Source organism: Arachis ipaensis, chromosome B2 (assembly GCF_059453495.1).
Source record: "Arachis ipaensis isolate K30076 ecotype BB chromosome B2, ASM5945349v1, whole genome shotgun sequence".
Classification (NCBI taxonomy): domain Eukaryota; kingdom Viridiplantae; phylum Streptophyta; class Magnoliopsida; order Fabales; family Fabaceae; genus Arachis; species Arachis ipaensis.
In genome coordinates this window covers 95,025,045-95,046,412 of record NC_142437.1, presented here as the reverse complement: position 1 = coordinate 95,046,412, position 21,368 = coordinate 95,025,045, and the positions used below count along the sequence as shown (strand labels likewise).

At 34.0% G+C, this 21,368-nt stretch overlaps 1 protein-coding gene and 1 non-coding gene across 2 annotated transcripts; both read right to left on the bottom strand.

Annotated features, from left to right (window-relative positions):
* Window positions 1-3: 3 nt before the first annotated feature.
* On the bottom strand, window positions 4-978 carry LOC107625508 (uncharacterized). The gene is made up of 4 exons (XM_088503539.1): window positions 883-978; window positions 672-732; window positions 412-518; window positions 4-324 (listed from the first exon to the last, which is right to left on the bottom strand). Exons 2-4 carry the CDS (start codon window positions 675-677, stop codon window positions 234-236), a joined length of 204 nt encoding a protein of 67 aa, XP_088359665.1. The 5' UTR covers window positions 678-732; window positions 883-978; the 3' UTR covers window positions 4-233.
* A 20,008-nt stretch (window positions 979-20,986) lies between these two features.
* On the bottom strand, window positions 20,987-21,094 carry LOC148574902 (small nucleolar RNA R71). The gene has a single exon (XR_015906735.1). It is a non-coding gene; the product is annotated as a small nucleolar RNA R71 (small nucleolar RNA).
* Between the last annotated feature and the right edge of the window lie 274 nt (window positions 21,095-21,368).

Sequence of the window (21,368 nt, the reverse complement as noted above, 5' to 3'; positions counted from 1 at the left end):
TCATTACAAAATATTACAGAGACATTTTGTATTCCAAATTAGACAGAAGACGAAAGGTTCATGAGCCAACAACACCAGTTATTCCTTCTTTTTTCTTTACTCTCTTTTTTTTTTTTTTTTTTGGCATTTGTTTGAAATGACATAAAGAAGATGGCTCTAAAACCAATAACCCACATCACAATAAGCAATACAAGTTTCAATTTTTCATATCTACCCTCAACTCCACAATCCTACTAAAGCTTTTTGCCTCCACCACCTGCATTGTTGCCTCCAGCAGCCTGACCTGCTTTCTTTGCCGCTTTCTCCTGTAGAGCTTTTGCATCTCTGCCCATGAAAATAAATAAACAATCACAATCGAGCATTAATCAGATATAGAAGATAGAGTTTATGTGTTGTTGGAAGAAGAACAACCTTTCCCTGCGTTGTTCTGGGGTCAATCCATCACTCTTAGACTGTTTAGCTTTTCCAGCATTTCTGGCCTGAGCCCTCTCACGGTCTCGATCTCTTTGGTTACCGCGTTCGCCAGAGTTAAGTCAAATTTTGGAAAAATTTGCATAAAAAAATTTAATGTATCATAGCATTCATTATGCAACAGGTTATCAATTTTTCTCAAGAAACAAAAGGAACTTGCTATACAAGAAAAGGTAATCAGAACGCATCAAAAGGATATGAGTCATTGTTGATCGATGATTCTTGTGAAAACCAAACGAGATCGTAGACTAAGAAGAGCCCCTTAGGAATCAAAACGCAAGCAAAATAATAAGCAAGATTTCAACACCGAAATGAGGAACATATAACGAAATTTATATATAAGAAATGGGGGAGGGGGGAATTGTTGAGAGAGAGAGAGAGAGAGAACGGAATGTGGCAAAGGAAAAGTACCTGGCGAACAGAGAATAATGAATGATAAAGCCCTGCGAATTGTGGAGAGAATGGAAGAGAAGGTGACTAAATATAATGCAAAAAAGTGAGGATTTGAAAACAGGAATGGAAGAGTCTAGAGACACAACTCAAATCATGAAATCAAGTGGGAATAAATAAATTAATGGGCTTGAAATGACGCGGCAACTGGATTTTTTATTCTAATAAATAAATTAATTATAATAATTACTGAAAATAAATAATTTAAAAAAGAGAAAGTATAAGGAACTAATGGAATATCTGTACAATGTATATAATGGGGGGTTTAAGAATGTTCAATTCAGTAGAATATCTCGGATGGTTATTCTGGATAGTATGAATGTATTGTGTTTGAGAAATTAGTAGTATTTTACCTAAATGTTTATTTTTTAACTCATATTAAGCCAAATAAACAGCTCATTGTACACATTGTACAGACTCCATTAACTCTCTAACAAAATTTTTTAAAAAATATTTATCATAAACGTGGAAAATAACCGTTTCATCATGCAACGTGTGACAATCATAAACGGTTATCTCCCACTCTTCAATTCTTTTTCTAATTTATTTATCTTCCATTCTTTCATGAAACTTGAATTGCGTACTAATTTTTTATTTTTTAAAATTTAAATTAATCTAATTTGAACATAATTTAATCTAAAATTTTTTATGTACTTTTTAATTGAACAAACATATTTATTTTAATCTCTTTTACCAATTTTTTTATGGATTGATTATAAGCTAAAAGTTTGGATTGTTGAAATTATTGATATTATTAATATTTTTTATTATTTTTTAAAAATATATTTTTTTACAAATACACGTATAAACGAGATATATACGTATCACGTCCACTTGTGTTACCTCGTTTACAATGTAAATAAGGTAAAAAAGTATTTATTTTGATAAATATTTTTTAAATTATTTATTTCAATAATTATTATAATTAATTTATTTATTAAAATAAAAAATCCCGCGGCAACTTCACCTTATTCCCCCGTTCGCAACGTCCCTTTTCCCCTTTTCTATAAATTCTAATTAACACCATTTTATACTTAATGTAATTTTTTTTTCTTCAAATAAACCACCAATTGTAATATTGGTTGTTCAATTGGTTAATCTTTTTTGTTTTCTAACCTTCTGTCCTTTTTTCCTTTTAGAAAATAAAACTCTTTTTTAATCTGAAAAAAGAAACCACAAATACAATACCTTTATAATTTATTTATGTTTCATTTGACTCATATGATCATGCAGCTAGACGCCGATGACCACGATTTCACGGTTCCTTTTCTTCGTTTTTAACCAGATATTGTCATTTTCAAATGGATAACATTATTCTTTAAAAATTATAAATAACAAATAAATTTTTTATTTGATAAATGATTGATGCATTTTATTTGGATTATTGATGAAGATTTTGATTTATTATTTAAAAGCTACATGCAAAAAATAATTGATAGGGTTCCAGACGCCGCATAGGCGGTAATAGCTTGCCAAACACTATATAGGCGGTAATAGCTTGCCAAACACCATATAGGCGGCAAGTCTTTAGCATAGAAAATTAGAAACTCAGAAAAGCAAGTTATTACTGACCTATCATGAACCAAAATCCAATCCGATATTTATAATTTGGTTAATTTAAAAACTAAACCAAATTTTTAGTTAATTAAAAATATAATTTTTGATTAATTAATTAAATTAGTTGTATACAATAAAATTGGTTATTTATGGATTAGTAAAATTTGAAACCAATTTTTAATCAGTTATTAAAATAAAAAATAATTTTAAAAAAATAATCAATTTTTATATAGAAAAATCAGAAAAATTGATTTTGAATTGAAGATTTTTATACAAAAAATTAGTTTTTACATCTAAAAATCGATTTTTACACAAAAATTAATTTTTTTACATACAAAAATTTAAATTTTTATCTTTTTTAAATTGAATTTTTTTAATTTAAAAATTAATTTTTTTCTTTTTAAATAATACGACTAACCTTTATAAATAATGAAATCTCTTCCGTTAACATTTCTAATTTTCTTCAACACCTTTTCTATTCAAATAAGGCACAATTTCCTTCACAAAACCAACTTTGGAAAAGCAAGTCTAATCACTTTAGTAATTAGAAAACATAAACATAAAGATAAGTCTAATCATATATGGAAAAGCAAGTCTAATCTCTTTACCACCTAAGTGTTTAGAACATAACTAAAGAAAACATAAACAATAAGACTTTCTAGTCATTCTCAAGTGCAATTGAATCTGAACCTACCGAGCAAGTAATGTCCTCTGATAAAATCGAATCTGCACAAAAAAATAGCTATAATTATCAATTTAAAAAAAATTATAAAAATTAACAAAATAATTTAATTAATTTTATTTATCATTTGAATCTACATAAGTTAAACTAAAATATTTTCTAAGTAAATCAAACAAACCGATTCTTTTTACCAATTAAGCAACAAATAAAATTATGCTCTATATTCAATTAACATGGTTAAATCTCCTCCCTTAATAATTTTTTTCCCTCCAATCATTGCTCATGTTCCATATAACTATGATTAGAGTGTTAAGCATGTTCCATATTCAAGCTAACTAACAGAGAAAAATTATAAAATATATATTGGAATTGATAAATTATCATATAATATATTTAAGAGACATTTAATATTTAATTTACCTTGCTCGACTTTTTCAAGCTCTTCGAAATTCTCAGGTGCAAGAGAAGAGAAAAAATCTTCTTTAAGCCAACCTTCAGTGCATACGATGGCTTCTACCATTTAGGAGTCAATGCGCTATGATATTGATCGATGATTCTTCTCCCATACTAAAAGCAGACTCGAAAGCTATTGTTGAAACTGGTATAGCCAATATAATATGTCCTGTGCCATATTTGTTAGGACGGAAAACCGATTTGAGTTAGCCTTCCACCATCCTAGAATATCCAAAGGCTTATTGTCTGGCTTACAGTCTTCATCCAAATAACGATCAAGCTCAGATTTAAGATTGGATTTGCAAACCGGTTGATCGGCGATATAACCCCATATCATAAATGTCTTTGGCTTTATCACTTGCACTCGGTTGGGAGAGGGTATCATCTTGGTTTCCTTCATCTGCACCTTGATATAAATTATAAAGTGAATGAAGACAAGAAGACAACTTTGTCTTCAATTCATCGCCCACTTCTGCACCAAAAGAATTAACTAGGCACCACTCAACATAATCCAATTTATGGCAAGGATCTAGAACTACGGCAATTAACAACATGTTAATTTTTGCATTTCCTCAATACTTGTTGTATTTTGCTTTCATCTTACTTTTCATAAGACTTATGCTCAAATCATCATCATCACAATATTGTGAAATCCTCCTTCCAAGAGCAAACACTTCTTTCATGTATAAGTTACTAGTGACATAAGAGGATCCAACGATGCAAAGTGTAGCATCATAAAACATCTCTAAAAATGATAAGACGGACTTAGCATAATCCCAATCTTGAATTGAAGGTACCCCTCTTTCCTTGTTTAATTCTTCAACAAATTTTTTGTCTTGCATCTCTAATAGTTCAAATGCCTTCTGATGCTTTAAGGTTGCTACAAACATTAAGTATGTAGAGTTCCATCGCGTTTCAACATCTAGACAAACAAGACTCTTATGTGGAATATTCTCTTGTACAATACATGCCTTGAACCTAGTTAATCTTGAATTTGAAGATCTAACATACTTCACAGCATCTCAAATTTTGGTGACCGAATCATTAATCTCCTTCAATCCATCCTTCACAATCAGGTTTAAAATATGCGCACAACACCACATATGGATACTCTCCATTCAAAATTGAACTCTTCCAAGAAATGAGCCTTCTTTATAAATACATAACTCCTACATCGTTAGAAGATGCACTATCAACTGTCAAACTCAAGATCTTGTTCAACTTCCAGCTATTCAAGCAAGCTTCAACATTTTGAGCCATAATCTCTCTTGTGTGGCCGGTGACTTGGCAAAAATTTAGTATTTTCTTTTGTAACTTACAGTTCACATCGATGAAATGAGCAGTCAAACACATACATGCCATATTCTGTCACGAACTCCAGTTATCAGTTGTAAGACAAACTCTTCCTCCATATTTGGAAAAGTATTTTTGAAGTTGAACCTTCTTTGTTTCATAGAGCATCAAGATGTCACGTGCCAATGTAAAACGTGAAAGAGAGTTGAATCCTAGTTGCAAAGCCATCGAATATTCTTTAAAACCTTGACTTTTTACAAATAAAAAAGGAAGTTCCTCGCAAACAAACATTGATATCAATTTTTTCCGAGCATATTCTGCATCAAACCTACCCACTTGTGCTTCTGGGCTAGGCGATGTGCTTGTTTTCTGTCGTTTGCCTTTATCTGAACCGGGATTGCTTATGCAAAGCTTTAAATGTGATTCATTGCACTTGTTTCATTCTCGCACTTGATCACTTTCAAACAGTGTTGACATTGAGCCTTATTTTCATCGTCAAGGATTCTCTTGAAGTGGTCCCAAACTGTTGATCGATTTTTGCGCTCAGATGATGTGGTTGAGAGAGGAGGTAATATAGAAGTCGAATGCTTTGCAGACTCTGACATGGAAACATCACGATCAGCTACCTCATTCTGAATAAAAAGTCATAAAATCTAATTATTAAATACTTTAACAATATTAAATCTATAAATATATACAAATTAAAATGTAAATATCCATATAGTATACTAGCACCAAAAACAAATTAATTCATATAATATTAGCTTCTTACATAATGGACTAGTTATCAAGCACAAAGCAAAGTTCAAACAATATATACATATACTTGAAACCGATTTAAGTTCAGTTAAAGGTAATAAGATTAACACTAGTTATCTACCATGTTGCATCCAATCCGATTTATTTAAGAAATGACCACTTGCCATATGTAATGTTGAATCAGATAACCATTGAGAATTTGTTAGAGTTTGAAAGTCAAGCACCAAAAGTTGAGTATCATTAATTATTACCATGCCTAATTACTAATTAGCAAGTAAGATTTTAGGGAACAAGAGCTAAGAAATGTCATCAATTATAACCATTTAAGAAGTTAAGAAATGTATATTATGTAATATATAATAAGAAGAATGCTAGGGGCCAGTGGTACGCGGAATCGTGATTACACTTTTAATTCATTGCTCTTTCTTTCCCTGGTAAAGGCGCCAGAACATGATGCCAATACCATGGTTTACAATTCCGTGTAACTGACCAGCAAGTGCACTGGGTCGTCCAAGTAATAACTTACGTGAGTAAGGGTCGAATCCCACGGAGATTGTTGGTATGAAGCAAGCTATGGTCACCTTGTAAATCTCAGTCAGGCGGGTATAAAATAGTAATGGGGTTTTCGAAAATAGATAAATAAGATAGGGATAGAAGTACTTATGTAAATCATTGGTGAGAATTTCAGATAAGCGAATGGAGATGCATTTGTTCCTCTGAATCTCTGCTTTCCTGCTATCTTCATCCAATCAGTCTTACTCCTTTCCATGGCTGGCTTTATGCAAGGGCATCACCGTTGTCAGTGGCTACATCCCCTCCTCTCAGTGAATAATATGCTAACATGCTCTGTCACAGCACGGCTATTCATCTGTCGGTTCTCGATCATGTCGGAATAGAATCCATTGATTCTTTTGCGTCTATCACTAACGCCCCACAATCGCAAGTTTGAAGCTCGTCACAGTCATTCAATCATTGAATCCTACTCGGAATACCACAGACAAGGTTTAGACTTTCCGGATTCTCTTGAATGCCGCCATCATTCTAGCTTACACCACGAAGATTCTGACTAAGAGATCTAAGAGATACTCATTCAATCTAATGTAGAACGGAAGTGGTTGTCAGGCACGCGTTCATAGGGAATGATGATGATTGTCACGTTCATCACATTCAGGTTGAAGTGCGAATGAATATCTTAGAAGCGGAATAAGTTGAATTGAATAGAAAACAGTAGTACTTGCATTAATCTTTGAGGAACAGCAGAGCTCCACACCTTAATCTATGGAGTGTAGAAACTCTACCGTTGAGAATACATAAGTGAAGGTCCAGGCATGGCCGAGATGGGTAGCCCCCAAAACGTGATCACAGGATCAAATTACAATCCAAAGATGTCAAATACACTTGTAAAATGTCCTATTTATAATAAACTAGCTACTAGGGTTTACATGAGTAAGTAATTGATGCATAAATCCACTTCCGGGGCCCACTTGGTATGTGTTTGGGCTGAGCTTGAGTGTTCCACATGCAGAGGCCATTTGTGGAGTTGAACGCCAGGTTTTGATCCATTTCTGGCGTTCAACTCTGGTTTTGGATCCTTTTCTGGCGCTGAACTCCAGAATTGGGCAGAGAGCTGGCATTGAACGCCAGTTTACGTCATCTAAACTTGGCCAAAGTATGGACTATTATATATTGCTGGAAAGCCCTGGATGTCTACTTTCCAACGCAATTAGAAGCACGCCGTTTTGAGTTCGGTAGCTCCAGAAAATCCATTTTGAGTGTAGAGAGGTCAGAATCCAACAGCATCAGCAGTCCTTCTTCAACCTCTGAATCTGATTTTTGCTCAAGTCCCTCAATTTCAGCCAGAAAATACCTGAAATCACAGAAAAACACACAAACTCATAGTAAAGTCCAGAAATGTGAATTTAACATAAAAACTAAAGAAAACATCCCTAAAAGTAGCTGAATCCTACTAAAAATATACTAAAAATAATGCCAAAAAGCGTATAAATTATCCGCTCATCAGCCAGCAACTTTTGTAATTTGTAACCATCAAATAGCCATCAATGATAATTTTAATGGTGTGAGATTGGTGTGAGATTTCATCCAATAGCTCACTTTTCTTTGCTGGTTATATGCTGGCCAGAATTTAACAAAGTTGCTGGCCCCCTAGACTTTTCTATATAATAATTAGATTACATGATGTAATATATAATGCTATTAAAAAGGTCACTGAAAAAAGGATCATAAAATGGATCTCTGCTTCCAAACACATTTGGTATCATCATCATACTTCTATCGAATCCAAAATCTCCAAAACCATATCTGGATTAAAAAATATTATCTCCAATTTCTCTTTTACAACAAAATTCTATTTTAATTTTTCAGAACAAAACTTTATTTACAACAAAAATCAGAACAAAGATGTTGGAAACATGTATAAGATAAGTTAGTTTTCTTCAACTAAATAATGATTTTTCATATGATTGACAAATTAAATAAAACAAAATAAAAGCTCAATCACAGAAAAATAAGAACTGATATGCACTTGAATTGCCAAAGCCATTTACATAATCAGAATTCAAAAACTAAATGTTGTTCATCTAGTTCAACAAAATACAGAAGGTGGAATGGGGTGGCATCAACATAATAGATTAAATCTCCAAACCCATATCTGGATTCAAAATTATTATTTCCAAACCCAATAGGTTATGATCACAAAAACATCAAATTAGATTAAATTAAATATAGCATAATTTACATAACAAAAGATTAGGATTATGCATAACCCTCTTTTACTGTTAGAAAGGGTGATTTGATTACTGGTGAAATCATGGTATCAAATTTATGATTATACAAAGTGATCCTACAACCCCCTTTAATTGAAATCAGTGGCCAAATTACTATAGTTTAATATTGCAGAAACACAACATAATGCAGTAGCCAGAACAACAATTCTCCATTCAATGAGACAGATAATTAGAACAACAATTCTCCATTCAATTCATACAAATTAATTAAGTCCTAACTAATAAAAAAGTGAACCACAATGAAGAAGAAACTTACAGCAGGATCCATTGAAATGAAGAGTTTAATACTGAGAGATTTTAAAATCTGCACATTTTCAATCCACTGAAATGAAGAAGTCAGATGTATACTAATGAAGGAACAAAACAGAACAAATAAACAAAATAGAAAAAACCCAGATAACAAACCCAGGATAATACTCAGAACTTAGAACCAAAGGCAAGGAGGAGGCTTACCTCAATTGATGAGCTCCGGCGAGCCACCAACGAAAGAAGAAGAGAACCAAAAAAGAGAGATACTCTAGCGAATCAAAGTGAAGACAGAGTTGCGAATGGGAGGTCGAGGCAGAGAGAAAGAGTCTCGAATCAAAGTGAAGACTCGAAGAGGTAGAGGTCCAACGGACCACCGACGAGCTCTCGCGAGAGGTAGAGGAAAAGAACTATTAACGGTGGCGAAGAGTGAATTTGGTTTTGTTGAAGAGGTTTTGTCGAAGAGGAGAAGAACTGTCATTTTGAAATTAGGTTTTGATTTTAGTTTGGTTTTGGTTTTGGTTAATCGGTTAAAAACCAGTTTTTTTAATTTGGTTTTGGTTGACCAATTCTAAAAAATATGGATATGATTCTTAAAATTATTTTATTAAATTGGTTAACCAAAATGTGGTTATGGTTTTTTAACTGGTTAATGGTTTTTTAACTGGTTAACCACATTTTGATTTTTTTTTATGAACACCCCTACAATCTAACTCATAAATGCAATCCATAAGGCTTCACCCAAGGATCTAACTTCTATCATGTAGGCAGACCCTTCTCTAGGTGGAACATTAACTTAATGGACCCATTTCTCGTCATGCCGAGACAACTCAAGTTTTTCATTGTTGCAATCAACTACTATACTACATGGATCAAGGCCGAAGCTTTCTTGACCATCACAACCTGAAGGAAGTTCTTCTTCAAACATGTAATCACCTACTTCAGTATCTCTGGAGTTGTTATCTCTAACAACTATACCCTATCCATAAACAAGTGCGACATGAGATCCTGAGCATGTTAGGTATCAAACAGAACTTCTCTTCTGTAGGGCACCTACAGTCCAATGGACCAGTAAAATCAACTAACAAGGTCATTCTCAAAGAGCTAAAGTGATGGCTAAAAAAGCCATGGGACTAATGGTCAATTAGTGAAACGCTCTTTTGCCTTATCTACAGATCAAAGCCATTGTGCCATAGAAGTTAGGGAACTAAACCCAATAATTTTTCTTAACGGATCAAATAAAGCAATAGAAAAAGATCTCATCAAACAAAGCAGTGAGTCTATTAGAAGTATAATTGAGATGTCAAACAGATGCTCTTTTGAGAAGGCGACTGGTGCACGAAATTGTGATCTCTGGTAATGGCTCCAAAGGTTTGGTGCTCTAATCTCAATTCATAATTTGTCACAACTTCGATACAACTAACCAGCAAGTGCACTGGGTCGTCCAAGTAATAAACCTTACGTGAGTAAGGGTCGATCTCACGGAGATTGTTGGTATGAAGCAAGCTATGGTCACCTTGTAAATCTCAGTCAGGTGGATATAAAACAGTTATGGAGTTTTCGAAATTAATTAATAAAAGAAGGATAGAAATACTTATGTAAATCATTGGTGAGAATTTCAGATAAGCGCATAGAGATGCTTTCGTTCCTCTGAACCTCTGCTTTCTTGCTGTCTTCATCCAATCAGTCTTACTCCTTTCCATGGCAAGCTTTATGTAATGCATCACCATTGTCAATGGCTACTTTCGGTCTTCTCTCGGGAAAATGATCCAAATGCCCTGTCACGGTACGGCTAATCGTCTGGAGGCATCACCTTTGTCAATGGTTGCATCCTATCCTCTCAGTGAAAATGGTCAACGCACCCTGTCACGGCACGGCTATTCATCTGTCGGTTCTCGATCATGCTGGAATAGGATTTACTATCCTTTTGCGTCTGTCACTACGCCCAGCAATCGCGAGTTTGAAGCTCGTCACAGTCATTCAATCCCTGAATCCTACTCGGAATACCACAGACAAGGTTTAGACCTTCCGGATCCTCATGAATGGCCATAAATGACTCCACCATAAATAAACTAAGCCCAATTACCCAAATTACTATCAATATTGAAGTGAAGAGAAATAAAATAATATGACACCAAATCTCTCATTATTTATTTGCCTCATATTTTCAACCTTTGTTTTCTAGTCCTTATCTAGTGGTCAACTTCTCTTCATCAAAAGATAAATTGTAAATTTTTTATGTTTTTTTTATATATAGCTTTCTATGACTCTGTATTTTTCCAATTTCATTATTCATCTTTTTGATGTTTTCAATTACAAATTTTAATTCAATCAATTATAGTTTAGGTGTTAATCTAATTTTTTATTCTCTTTATAATTTTATATATTTTATTTTATTCTCGATTCATTGATCATTGTTATTTATTTTTTTATCTTCCATTTTATTATATGTAATTATGTTGCATATAAATTTTTAAAGTGAATTAATCAATTTACTAATTTAGAATATATTTTATATTTTTAGAAATAGTAATGGAGAAACATTTTAAAAGAAATCTACCACTAAAATTTGAAGTCACTCCATTAGTCTCTTCTAATAAAAAGAAGTTCTTAGGATTCAATGTGAAAAGCCTGATAGCTGATCTGGATAACGATCTAAAATTTCGAATTATGATCTAAATGACAGAGACAAAATTAGACAAACTTATTTGCAAAATAGTTCTTGTCAACCAAGAGAACATGATTTTTCATAAACATATTTTGGGACTTCCCTCCATAGATTTAATGCTGATTGGTTTGATGACTTTGGCAATTAGTTGGAATATAGTATTTCTAAAGATGTTTTTTTTATCTTTATTGCTATCTTATGAAACCTAATGGTGTGAATGGTGAAGCTTTTGTACAAGAAGGCTTTTCAAATTGGAATAAGAGGGAGTGATTGCAAACACATGTTGGAAATAATGATAGTGCGCATAATTAAGTTCGAAGAAAATGCGAAGCACTCATGAAGCAAAAGCAACATATGGAAGTTATTTTTCAAAAGCATGCAAACCAAGCTAAAAGAGATTACTGGACTCGATTAATATTAATAATTGAGTGCAATAGGTTCTTATTGCGATAAGAATTGGCTTTTTGTAGTGATGATAAATTGTACAATTCAAACAATCAAGGAAATTTCTTAGAGATTGGTGCAAAAAAATTGAATTTTCCACAGCTTGACCGGCAAGTGTACCGGGTCGTCCAAGTAATACCTCAGGTGAGTGAAGGTCGATCCCACGAGGATTGTCAGATTGAGCAAGCAATAGTTGTCTTGCAGGATTTAGTCAGGCGATTAGAAAAACTAGTTGTTGGTTTAGGCGCATAAAACAAGAAAGTAAAGAAAAGCAATTAAAGATTGATAGAAAGATAATATAAAGGAATAGTTAAGAACTCGGAGATACTTATCCTTCTGGATTAATACTTCTTATGGATTACTTCAACAATGATTGATTCATTCAATGACAAGGCTATTAGTGATTAAAGCCGGTGCTAATGGTCATTAATCTCCTCTGATCCACATCAAACGCCAGTGCTAATGGTCATGCAATCTGAACGAGGGTGAAGCTCTAGCATCAATCTCTGGTGATCCTACTCAAAACGCCACAGACAAGGTCAGATCTTCTGGATTAGAGAGTGAAGCTCAATGGTTCTAGCCTTAGCGCCACAGAGACCGCAGTTACCCTTGACTAACTGGATTTTATGTCACTTATCCCAATTAGTCCAGATAACATGTTGGAATCCGCGATGTATTCTCAAGCTTGTGGCTCACTGTTATCCTGCTAAGACTCAGAATGAACCCATGTAGAATGAGGGGTCATACTCTCGTTCCACCCTAAATTCATAAAGATGAAGAACAACAATACATCAGAGGATGGAATCAAAATGTTTATTGAAGTAGAAAAGTAATAATATTAATCCATTGAGATGAGCAGAGCTCCTATCCTTAACTTAGGAGGTTTAGTTGCTCATGATTTATAGAAAAGAAATATGAAACGTGTAAAGGGTCAAGTGTGTCAAACAAAGGTGAACTCTTGTCTAAATATACTAATCTAATGACTAAAGATTACAAAAATAAGATAAACTGGACTCCTGGTGCGAAAATCCACTTCCTGGGCCCACTTGGTGAGTGTTTGGGCTGAGCTTGGGGTGAATTCACGTGCTTAGACTCCTCTTGGGGCGTTGAATGCCAGATTTGGTCCATTTTGGGCGTTCAACACCGAGCTTGCTACTTTTGGGGCGTTGAATGCCGAGCAGGAGATGATTTGGGCGTTCAATGCCCGTTTTGGGCCATTATTTCCAAAGTAAAGTATAGACTATTATATATTGCTGGAAAGCCCTGGAAGTTAGCTTTCCAACTCCGTTAAGAGAGCATTATTTGGACCTTTGTATCTCAAGATATGTTCGTTGAAATGCACAGAGGTTAGGATCTGACAACATCTGCTAGCCTTTCTTTGCCTCTAAATCTGACTTTGCCAAAACTTGCAGTTTTTGCCCAGAAATTACCTGAAATCACAAGAAAAACACCAAAACTCATAGTAGCATCTAAAAAGTGAATTTTGCACTAAACCATATTGAAACTTGATAAAATATGACTAAAAACTCTAATAAAATAATACCAAAAAGCGTATAAAATATCTGCTCATCAGAGCTTCTTGACTTTCTTGCTCAACATAATATAGAGATTGATCGTGTTTTCAAAAATGCTTGTAAAAATCTTAAACTAGTAGCACCTAAGATTCAAAAAGACATTGTAAGAGCTGCTGTAAATGAAACTACTAAAGTTATTATTGATGATCTTGAAAATGGTGTATTTGTTGTTTTAGTTTATGAAGCTCGAGGCATTTCTGTTAAAGAGCAAATGGCTGCTTGTTTACAGTATGTGAATAAAGAAGGGTATGTAATGGATCAGTTTCTTGGCCTTGTTCGTGTTTCTAGCACAAATGTGTTGTCGTTAAAATAATAGCTTTGGAATCTTTATTAGCAAAGCATAATTTAAACTTAGCAAGAATACGTGAACAAGGTTACGATAGAGTTAGTAATATGCAGAGAGAATTTAATGGCTTAAAAAGTTTCATCCTAAAGAAAAATACTTGTGCTTTTTATGTTCATTACTTTGCTCACCAACTTTAATTAGCACTTGTGATTATTGTAAAGAAACATGTTGAAATTGCACTGCTTTTTAATTACTTGCTAGTTTGTGCAATATTATTAGAGTTTCTTGTAAATATAAAGACATGCTCCGTGAAGGTCAAATACAAAAGACAATTGCTTTACAAAATGGAGATGCTTCTAATAGGTGTGGCTTAAATGAAGAAATAACATTGAAAAAGGCACGTGATACTCGATGGGACACACATTATGGTACAATACATAGCTTTATTTCTATTTTTTCTTCCATAGTAGAAGTTATTGAAGTCATTGAGGAAGATGGAAATAATCCAGAACAAAGAGCTAAAGCATGCCAATTATTGAATCATATTCAATCTTTTGAATTTGTATTTAATTTAAATTTGATGAAAAATATATTAGGGATTACTAATGAGTTGTCTTAAGCTCTACAAAAAAGTGATCAAGACATTGTAAATGCATGCCATTAGTTAAAGTGTCCAAACAATGATTGCAAAGTATAAGAGATAATAGTTAGTATCATTTGCTCACTGAAGTTTCACTATTTTGTGATAGTCACAATATTCATGTTCCAAATATGAATGACATATTTGTAACACAAGGAAGATCAAGGTGCAAAATTCAAAAGGTCTCAAACTTGCATCATTTTCAAGTTAAATTATTTTATCAAGTGGTTGATAACAACTTCAAGAGCTTAACAATCGTTTTACAGAAGTAATACCGAGTTACTTCTTTGTATAGCCTGCTTGAATTCAAGTGACTTGTAAAACTTGTAAGATTAGTAAATAATTAGCCAATAGAATAATTATTAATCCAAGAAATTAGAAAATAAAATTTTAGAGTTTAATATGGTAGAATTAATTAAAAAATAAATTTTGACACCAATTTTAAAGGAATTAGCCTAAGATTGGGCCGAATAGACCGAACCGGGCGAACCGGGCCCGTATTGGACTGAAGGCCAAAACCAATGAGTTAAAGTGAAGGGCAATAGCCCTTCCTTTCCCCTAAATCAAACACAAAATGTTGCACACTCATGGAAGGGGGAAGAAGTACTTCCATGAAACCTAAACCTTGATCAAAATTCAAATCCACATAACTTTTAATCCGGAGCTCCGATCACTGCACTGTTTACTGCCACGCGACCAGCGCGACTAGCTTTACAAAGGCCGGTTCTTGATTAGGTATGAAACCCACTTCTCAGTTTCAATTTTCTTCTCCCAAGTTTTTGAAATTCAATATGAATGCATGTTGAATTTTATGTGATTTTGGTGTTTAAGTTCAAATTAGCTTGTGGGTTTTGTCGGCTTTAGCTCGCTTGAGTTGTGGGTAAGGTAAGCACCCTCAAACCCTTTGTGAAATGTGGAATTAGTGAACTTCATATTGATTATAGAGAGTGAAGATTGAGAAGAAATTGAGTGCTGTTTGGGCCTTAGTGCCAAGTGTCTAGTGGGGACGGCGATGCGTAACGTTCACTTGATACTATAGGGATGGCTCAGTGAGGACGGCGATGCGTAACTCTCACAGGAGATTGAAAGGAAGGTTCTCCCATGAGGACGGCGATGCGTAACGCTCATGGAGGGATCGTTGGCTGAGATAAGGACGGCGGTACGAAACGCTTATCTCAGGACCAGTGTCAGGAATCGAGCAACAAATCGACACATGAGCTCATGGCTTGTATAGGACTAGATATGTATCATACTTGTTTGTGCATATTTGTTTGTGATTGTGTTTTCTATGATTGTGTGTCCTTGTGATTGGATTCTATATTCTGTAATTGCTGAGTTGGATTATACTTTGTTGACTGTTGCTATTGATTGAGAACATAATGAAATGAACTTAACTTCTAACCTCAACCCTACTAAGAACTCCCCAGTTCTTACCGCCTATTTTCACCCCTTTCAGCTACATGTGCGGAGGTTTAGCGCGTAGCTACAAGAACATAGAAGATTATGCTTACGAGTTCAGTTGTTAGAATTTATTTTTCCCTCATTGTTTATTCTTTTTGTTTTTAGAGGGGTAGGACTTGTAATTGAGGTTCTTTGAATAATTCTATGTATATAAAGCGATGTGAATATATATACTTTCGTGATTAAGTGATTTAAAATAAAGTCTCCTTTTGTTTTCTTAATAAGAGTTTCGGTTCGTATTCGCGAAGGCTCTATATTAAATAAACATAGTACATAATTAAAGGAATAGAGGTAAGTAGCGCTCATACTTTTTGTAACACCCTAATTAGCCTAAGCTTTACCTCGCATTGTAAAGTAAAGGTTAATCAAGGATTACGACAGTTCTAAGCTCATACATATAATATATAGAAAGAATAGTATAATCTAGAAGCCCGATGAAGGATGCAGCTCAAAAAATAGGATTTTAAAAGCGCAAAACGTGCTAACGAAGCTACTGACTTAAGGCACAAGAAACATGTATAAAATAACAAAATATCATAGTATAATAGTATAATATCATAAGACTCTAGCCACGGCTCGTGGAGTTTAAGCCGGCTAGCCATATACAAACCATACATGAAATTAGACAGTAAAAATAGCTTATACAAGTTTTGTTCTCTCAAATTCAAGCCTCTAGGCAAAGCAAAATACAAAAGATGAGAGACATATACAAAAGAGATCAAAAGACTTCAAAACAGATAGATATCCTCCGCTCCTGTCACCATCAAAGCAACTCACCGAGGTGGGTTATGACCAACATCTGAAAAATACAACAAAAATATGGTATGAGAACCGGAGGTTCTCAGTATGGTAACAGTGCCCAGTGATGTAAGATATAAGACCCCGGGACGCCAAAGGCAATCCTAGACTTCATATCCATCACAAGATTCAATCTTAAGGCATACTAAAACAAATAAGTATCTTATATAAACTTTCACATAAATAAATAGGGCATTCTATCTTAGGAGATTTCTATTCTAACTAAACACCGCTGCCTTCCAAACCTCCTCAATCCCAGTAGAAAACACAATTTTATACAATGCAAGTAAAACACAAGTAGAAGCATAATAGGCAATTAATTCAAATAGCACTTAGACATGTTATACAAATAGGCAAGCAATTTCAAGTCGGCAAAGCATGCAAATAGATAGAAAATGCACATGATGAATGCCTGCCCTATTGGCTGTGATATCACATTGTCGGTTCAACTGCCAGCCCGACACATCTCCATGGAGACGTCGCCCTTCGGAATCATCATATGGGAACCCCCGAGATATAATGCTCGGATCACTGTCCAGGATTTTGCGCCTGTACGCTTGATGAGCGGATAATTTATATGCTTTTTGGCATTGTTTTTACATAGTTTTCAGTATGATTTAGTTAGTTTTTAGTATATTTTTATTAGTTTTTAAATAAAAATCATATTTCTGGACTTTACTATGAGTTTGTGTGTTTTTCTATGATTTCAGGTATTTTTCTGGCTGAAATTGAGGGACTTGAGCAAAAATCAGATTCAGAGGTTGAAGAAGGACTGCAGATGCTGTTGGATTCTGACCTTCTTGCACTCAAAGTGGAATTTTTGGAGCTACAGAACTCTAAATGGCACGCTCTCAATTGCGTTGAAAAGTAGACATCCAGAGCTTTCCAGAAATATATAATAGTCCATACTTTGCCCGAGTTTAGATGATGTAAACTGGCGTTGAACGCCAGTTTCATGCTGCATTCTAGAGTCAAACGCCAGAAACAGGTTACAAACTGACGTTCAACTCCAAGAAAGACCTCTACACGTGTAAAGCTCAATGCTCAGTCCAAGCACACACCAAGTGGGCCCCATAAGTGAATTTCTGCATCATTTACTCATTTCTGTAAACCCTAGTAACTAGTTTAGTATAAATAGGATTTTTTACTATCTTTATAGGGGATCTTGGATTAGTTTTATGCTATCTTAGACTTTCATGGGGGCTGGCCATTCGGCCATGCCTGGACCATTATCACTTATGTATTTTCAAACGGTAGAGTTCTACACACCATAGATTACGGTGTGGAGCTCTGCTGTTCCTCATGAATTAATACAAAGTACTACTGTTTTTCTATTCAATTCAAGCTTATTCCTATTCTAAGATATCCATTCGCACCCAAGAACATGATGAATGTGATGATTATGTGACGCTCATCATCATTCTCACTTATGAACGCGTGCCTGACAAACACTTCCATTCTACATGCAAACAAGCTAGAATGAATATCTCTTAGATATCTAATACAGAGGACCGAGTCCGAGATATTAGAATCTTCGTGGTATAAGTTAGAACCCATGGATGCCCATTCTTGAGATCCGGAAAGTCTAAACCTTGTCTGTGGTATTCCGAGTAGGATCAGGGAAGGGACGGCTGTGACGAGCTTCAAACTCGCGAGTGCTGGGCGTAGTGACAGACGCAAAAGGATAGTAAATCCTATTCCAGTATGATCGAGAACCGACAGATGATTAGCCATGCAGTGACAGCGCATTGGACCATTTTCACAGAGAGGATGGGATGTAGCCATTGACAACGGTGATGCCTTACATAAAGCTTGCCATGGAAAGGAGTAAGAATGATTGGATGAAAACAGCAAGAAAGCAGAGGTTCAGAGGAACGAAAGGCATCTCTATACGCTTATCTGAAATTCTCACCAATGGATTACATAAGTATCTCTATCCTAGTTTATATTTCAATTATGTTTTAATTATCAATTCATCATAACTATCTGAATCCGCCTGACTGAGAGTTACAAGGTGACCATAGCTTGCTTCAAGCCGACAATCTCCGTGGGATCGACCCTTACTCACGTAAGGTTTATTACTTGGACGACCCAGTGCACTTGCTGGTCAGTTGTGCGAAGTTGTGACAAAGAATTAAGATTATGAACGTGCGTATAAAGTTTTCAGTGCCGTTACCAAGGAATGGAACCGTCACGATTTCTGTGCACCAAATTTTTGGCGCCGTTGCCGGGGATTGTTTGAGTTTGGACAACTGACGGTTCATCTTGTTGCTCAGATTAGGTAATTTTATTTTAATTTTAAGTCTTTGTTTTTATTCTTTTTATTTTCGAAAACTTTTCAAAAAAAAATACATTTCTTCTTTTTCGTTTTTCCCAAAATAATTTTCAAAAAAAAAAAAAAACCAAAAAAATTAACAAAATCATAAAATCAAAAATAATTTGATGTTTCTTGTTTGAGTCTAGAGTCAAGTTTTAAGTTTGGTGTCAATTGCATCTTTTTAATTTTCTAAAAAAAATTATTTTCGAAAATTTCATGCATTGCATTCTTCATGATCTTCAAGTTGTTCTTGGCCAGTCTTCTTGTTTGATCTTCATATTTTCTTGTTTTGTGTCTTTCCTTATTTTTCATATGCATTCTTGAATTATTAATGTCTAAAGAATAAAAATTTTTAAGTTTGGTGTGTTGCATGTTTTCTTTTCTTGAAAATTTTTCAAAAATAAGTTCTTGGTGTTCATCTTGACATTCAAAGTGTTCTCTTGGTGTTCATCTTGACATTCATAGTGTTTTTGCATGTATTTTTGGTTTTGATCTTAATTCTTCATGTTTTGTTTCATTCTTGCTGTTTAGTGAAAAAAAAAAGAGAGAAAAACATCAAAAAGATATCTTTTCCTTTTTTCTCTTTCTTTATTAAAATTCAAAAATCAAAAAAATATCTTTCCCTTTTTCACTCATAAATTTTCGAAAATTTGAGTTGACTTTTTCAAAACTTTTTAAAATCTAGTTGTTTCTTATGAGTCAAATCAAATTTTCAATTTAAAAATCTTATCTTTTTCAAATCTTTTTCAAAAATTAAATCTTTTTCATTTTTCTTTCATAATTTTCGAAAATTCCAAAATGATTTTCAAAAATCTTTTTCTTATTTTGTTTCATAATTTCAAATCTTTACTAACAATTAATGTGATTGATTCAAAAAAATATTAAGTTTGTTACTTGCCTAGTAAGAAAGGTTCAATCTTTAAACTCTAGAATCATATCTTTTTGGTTTCTTGTTAGTCAAGTAATCAACTTTAATTTTCAAAATCAAATCTTTTTAAATTTCTTTTTCAAATCTTTTTCAAATTAAGTTTCAATCACATCTTTTTCAAAATCAATTTCAAAATCTTTTCTAACCTCCTTTCTAACTTCTCACCTTTTTAAAATTAATTTTCAAATCTTTTTTTTTCAATCAATCCTATCTTTTTGTTTCAATCATATCTTTTTCAAAACTACCTAACTAATTCTCTCTCTCTAATTTTTGAAAATCACCTTCTTCTTTTTCAAAAATTCCTTTTTAATTAACTAATTATTTTAATTTTTAATTTTAATTTTATTTCTTTTCTAATTTTCGAATTTTATTTTAATTTTAAATTAAAAACAAAAATATTTTTATTTTAATTTATTTAATTTTCGAAAGTTCTTCTCTCTCACCTCCTTCTAATTATTTATTTATTTACTAACACTTCTCTTCATCTCAAAATTTGAACCCTCTCTTCCTCTTGGTGTTCGAATTTCTCTTCTTCTAGTCTTCTATTCTTATACTCACATAAAGGAATCTCTATACTGTGACATAGAGGATTCCAGATTTTCTTTTCTGTTTTCTTCTTTTTCATATGAGCAGGAACAAGGATAAGAACATTCTTGTTGAAGCTGATCCTGAACCTGAAAGGACTCTGAAGAGGAAGCTAAGGGAAGCCAAAGCACAACTCTCTGGAGAAAATCTGACAGAAATTTTCGAAAAAGAAGAAAACATGGCCAAAAATAATAACAATGCAAGGAAGATGCTTGGTGACTTTACTGTACCAAATTCCAATTTACAAGGAAGAAGCATCTCAATCCCTGCCATTGGAGCAAAAATTTTTAGCTTAAACCTCAATTAGTTTCTCTGATGCAACAGAACTGCAAGTTTCATGGACTTCCATCTGAAGATCCTTTTCAGTTCTTAACTGAATTCTTGCAGATCTGTGATACTATTAAGACCAATGGGGTTGATCCCGAGGTCTACAGGTTTATGTTTTTCCCATTTGCTATAAGAGACAGAGCAAGAGTATGGTTGGACTCTCAACCTAAAGATAGCCTGAACTCCTGGGATAAGCTGGTCACGACTTTCTTAGCCAAGTTCTTTCCTCCTCAAAAGCTTAGCAAGCTTAGAGTGGATGTTCAAACCTTCAAACAGAAAGAAGGTGAATCCCTCTATGAAGCTTGGGAGAGATACAAGAAACTGACCAAAAAGTGTCCTTCTGACATGCTTTCAGATGGACCATCCTGGATATATTCTATGATGGTCTGTCTGAGCTATCAAAGATGTCACTGGACCATTCTGCAGGTGGATCCATTCACCTAAAGAAAACGCCTGCAGAAGCTCAAGAACTCATTGACATGGTTGCAAATAACCAGTTCATGTACACTTCTGAAAGGAATCCTGTGAATAATGGGACGCCTATGAGGAAGGGAGTTCTTGAAATTGATACCCTGAATGCCATATTGACTCAGAATAAAATATTAACCCAGCAAGTCAATATAAT

Excerpts from the sequence above, each read along its gene's own strand:
- LOC107625508 (XM_088503539.1), bottom strand. Across the intron at positions 325-411 it reads CCAGAACAACGCAGGGAAAG|AGATGCAAAAGCTCTACAGG; the intron begins GTTGTTCTTCTT and ends TTTCATGGGCAG.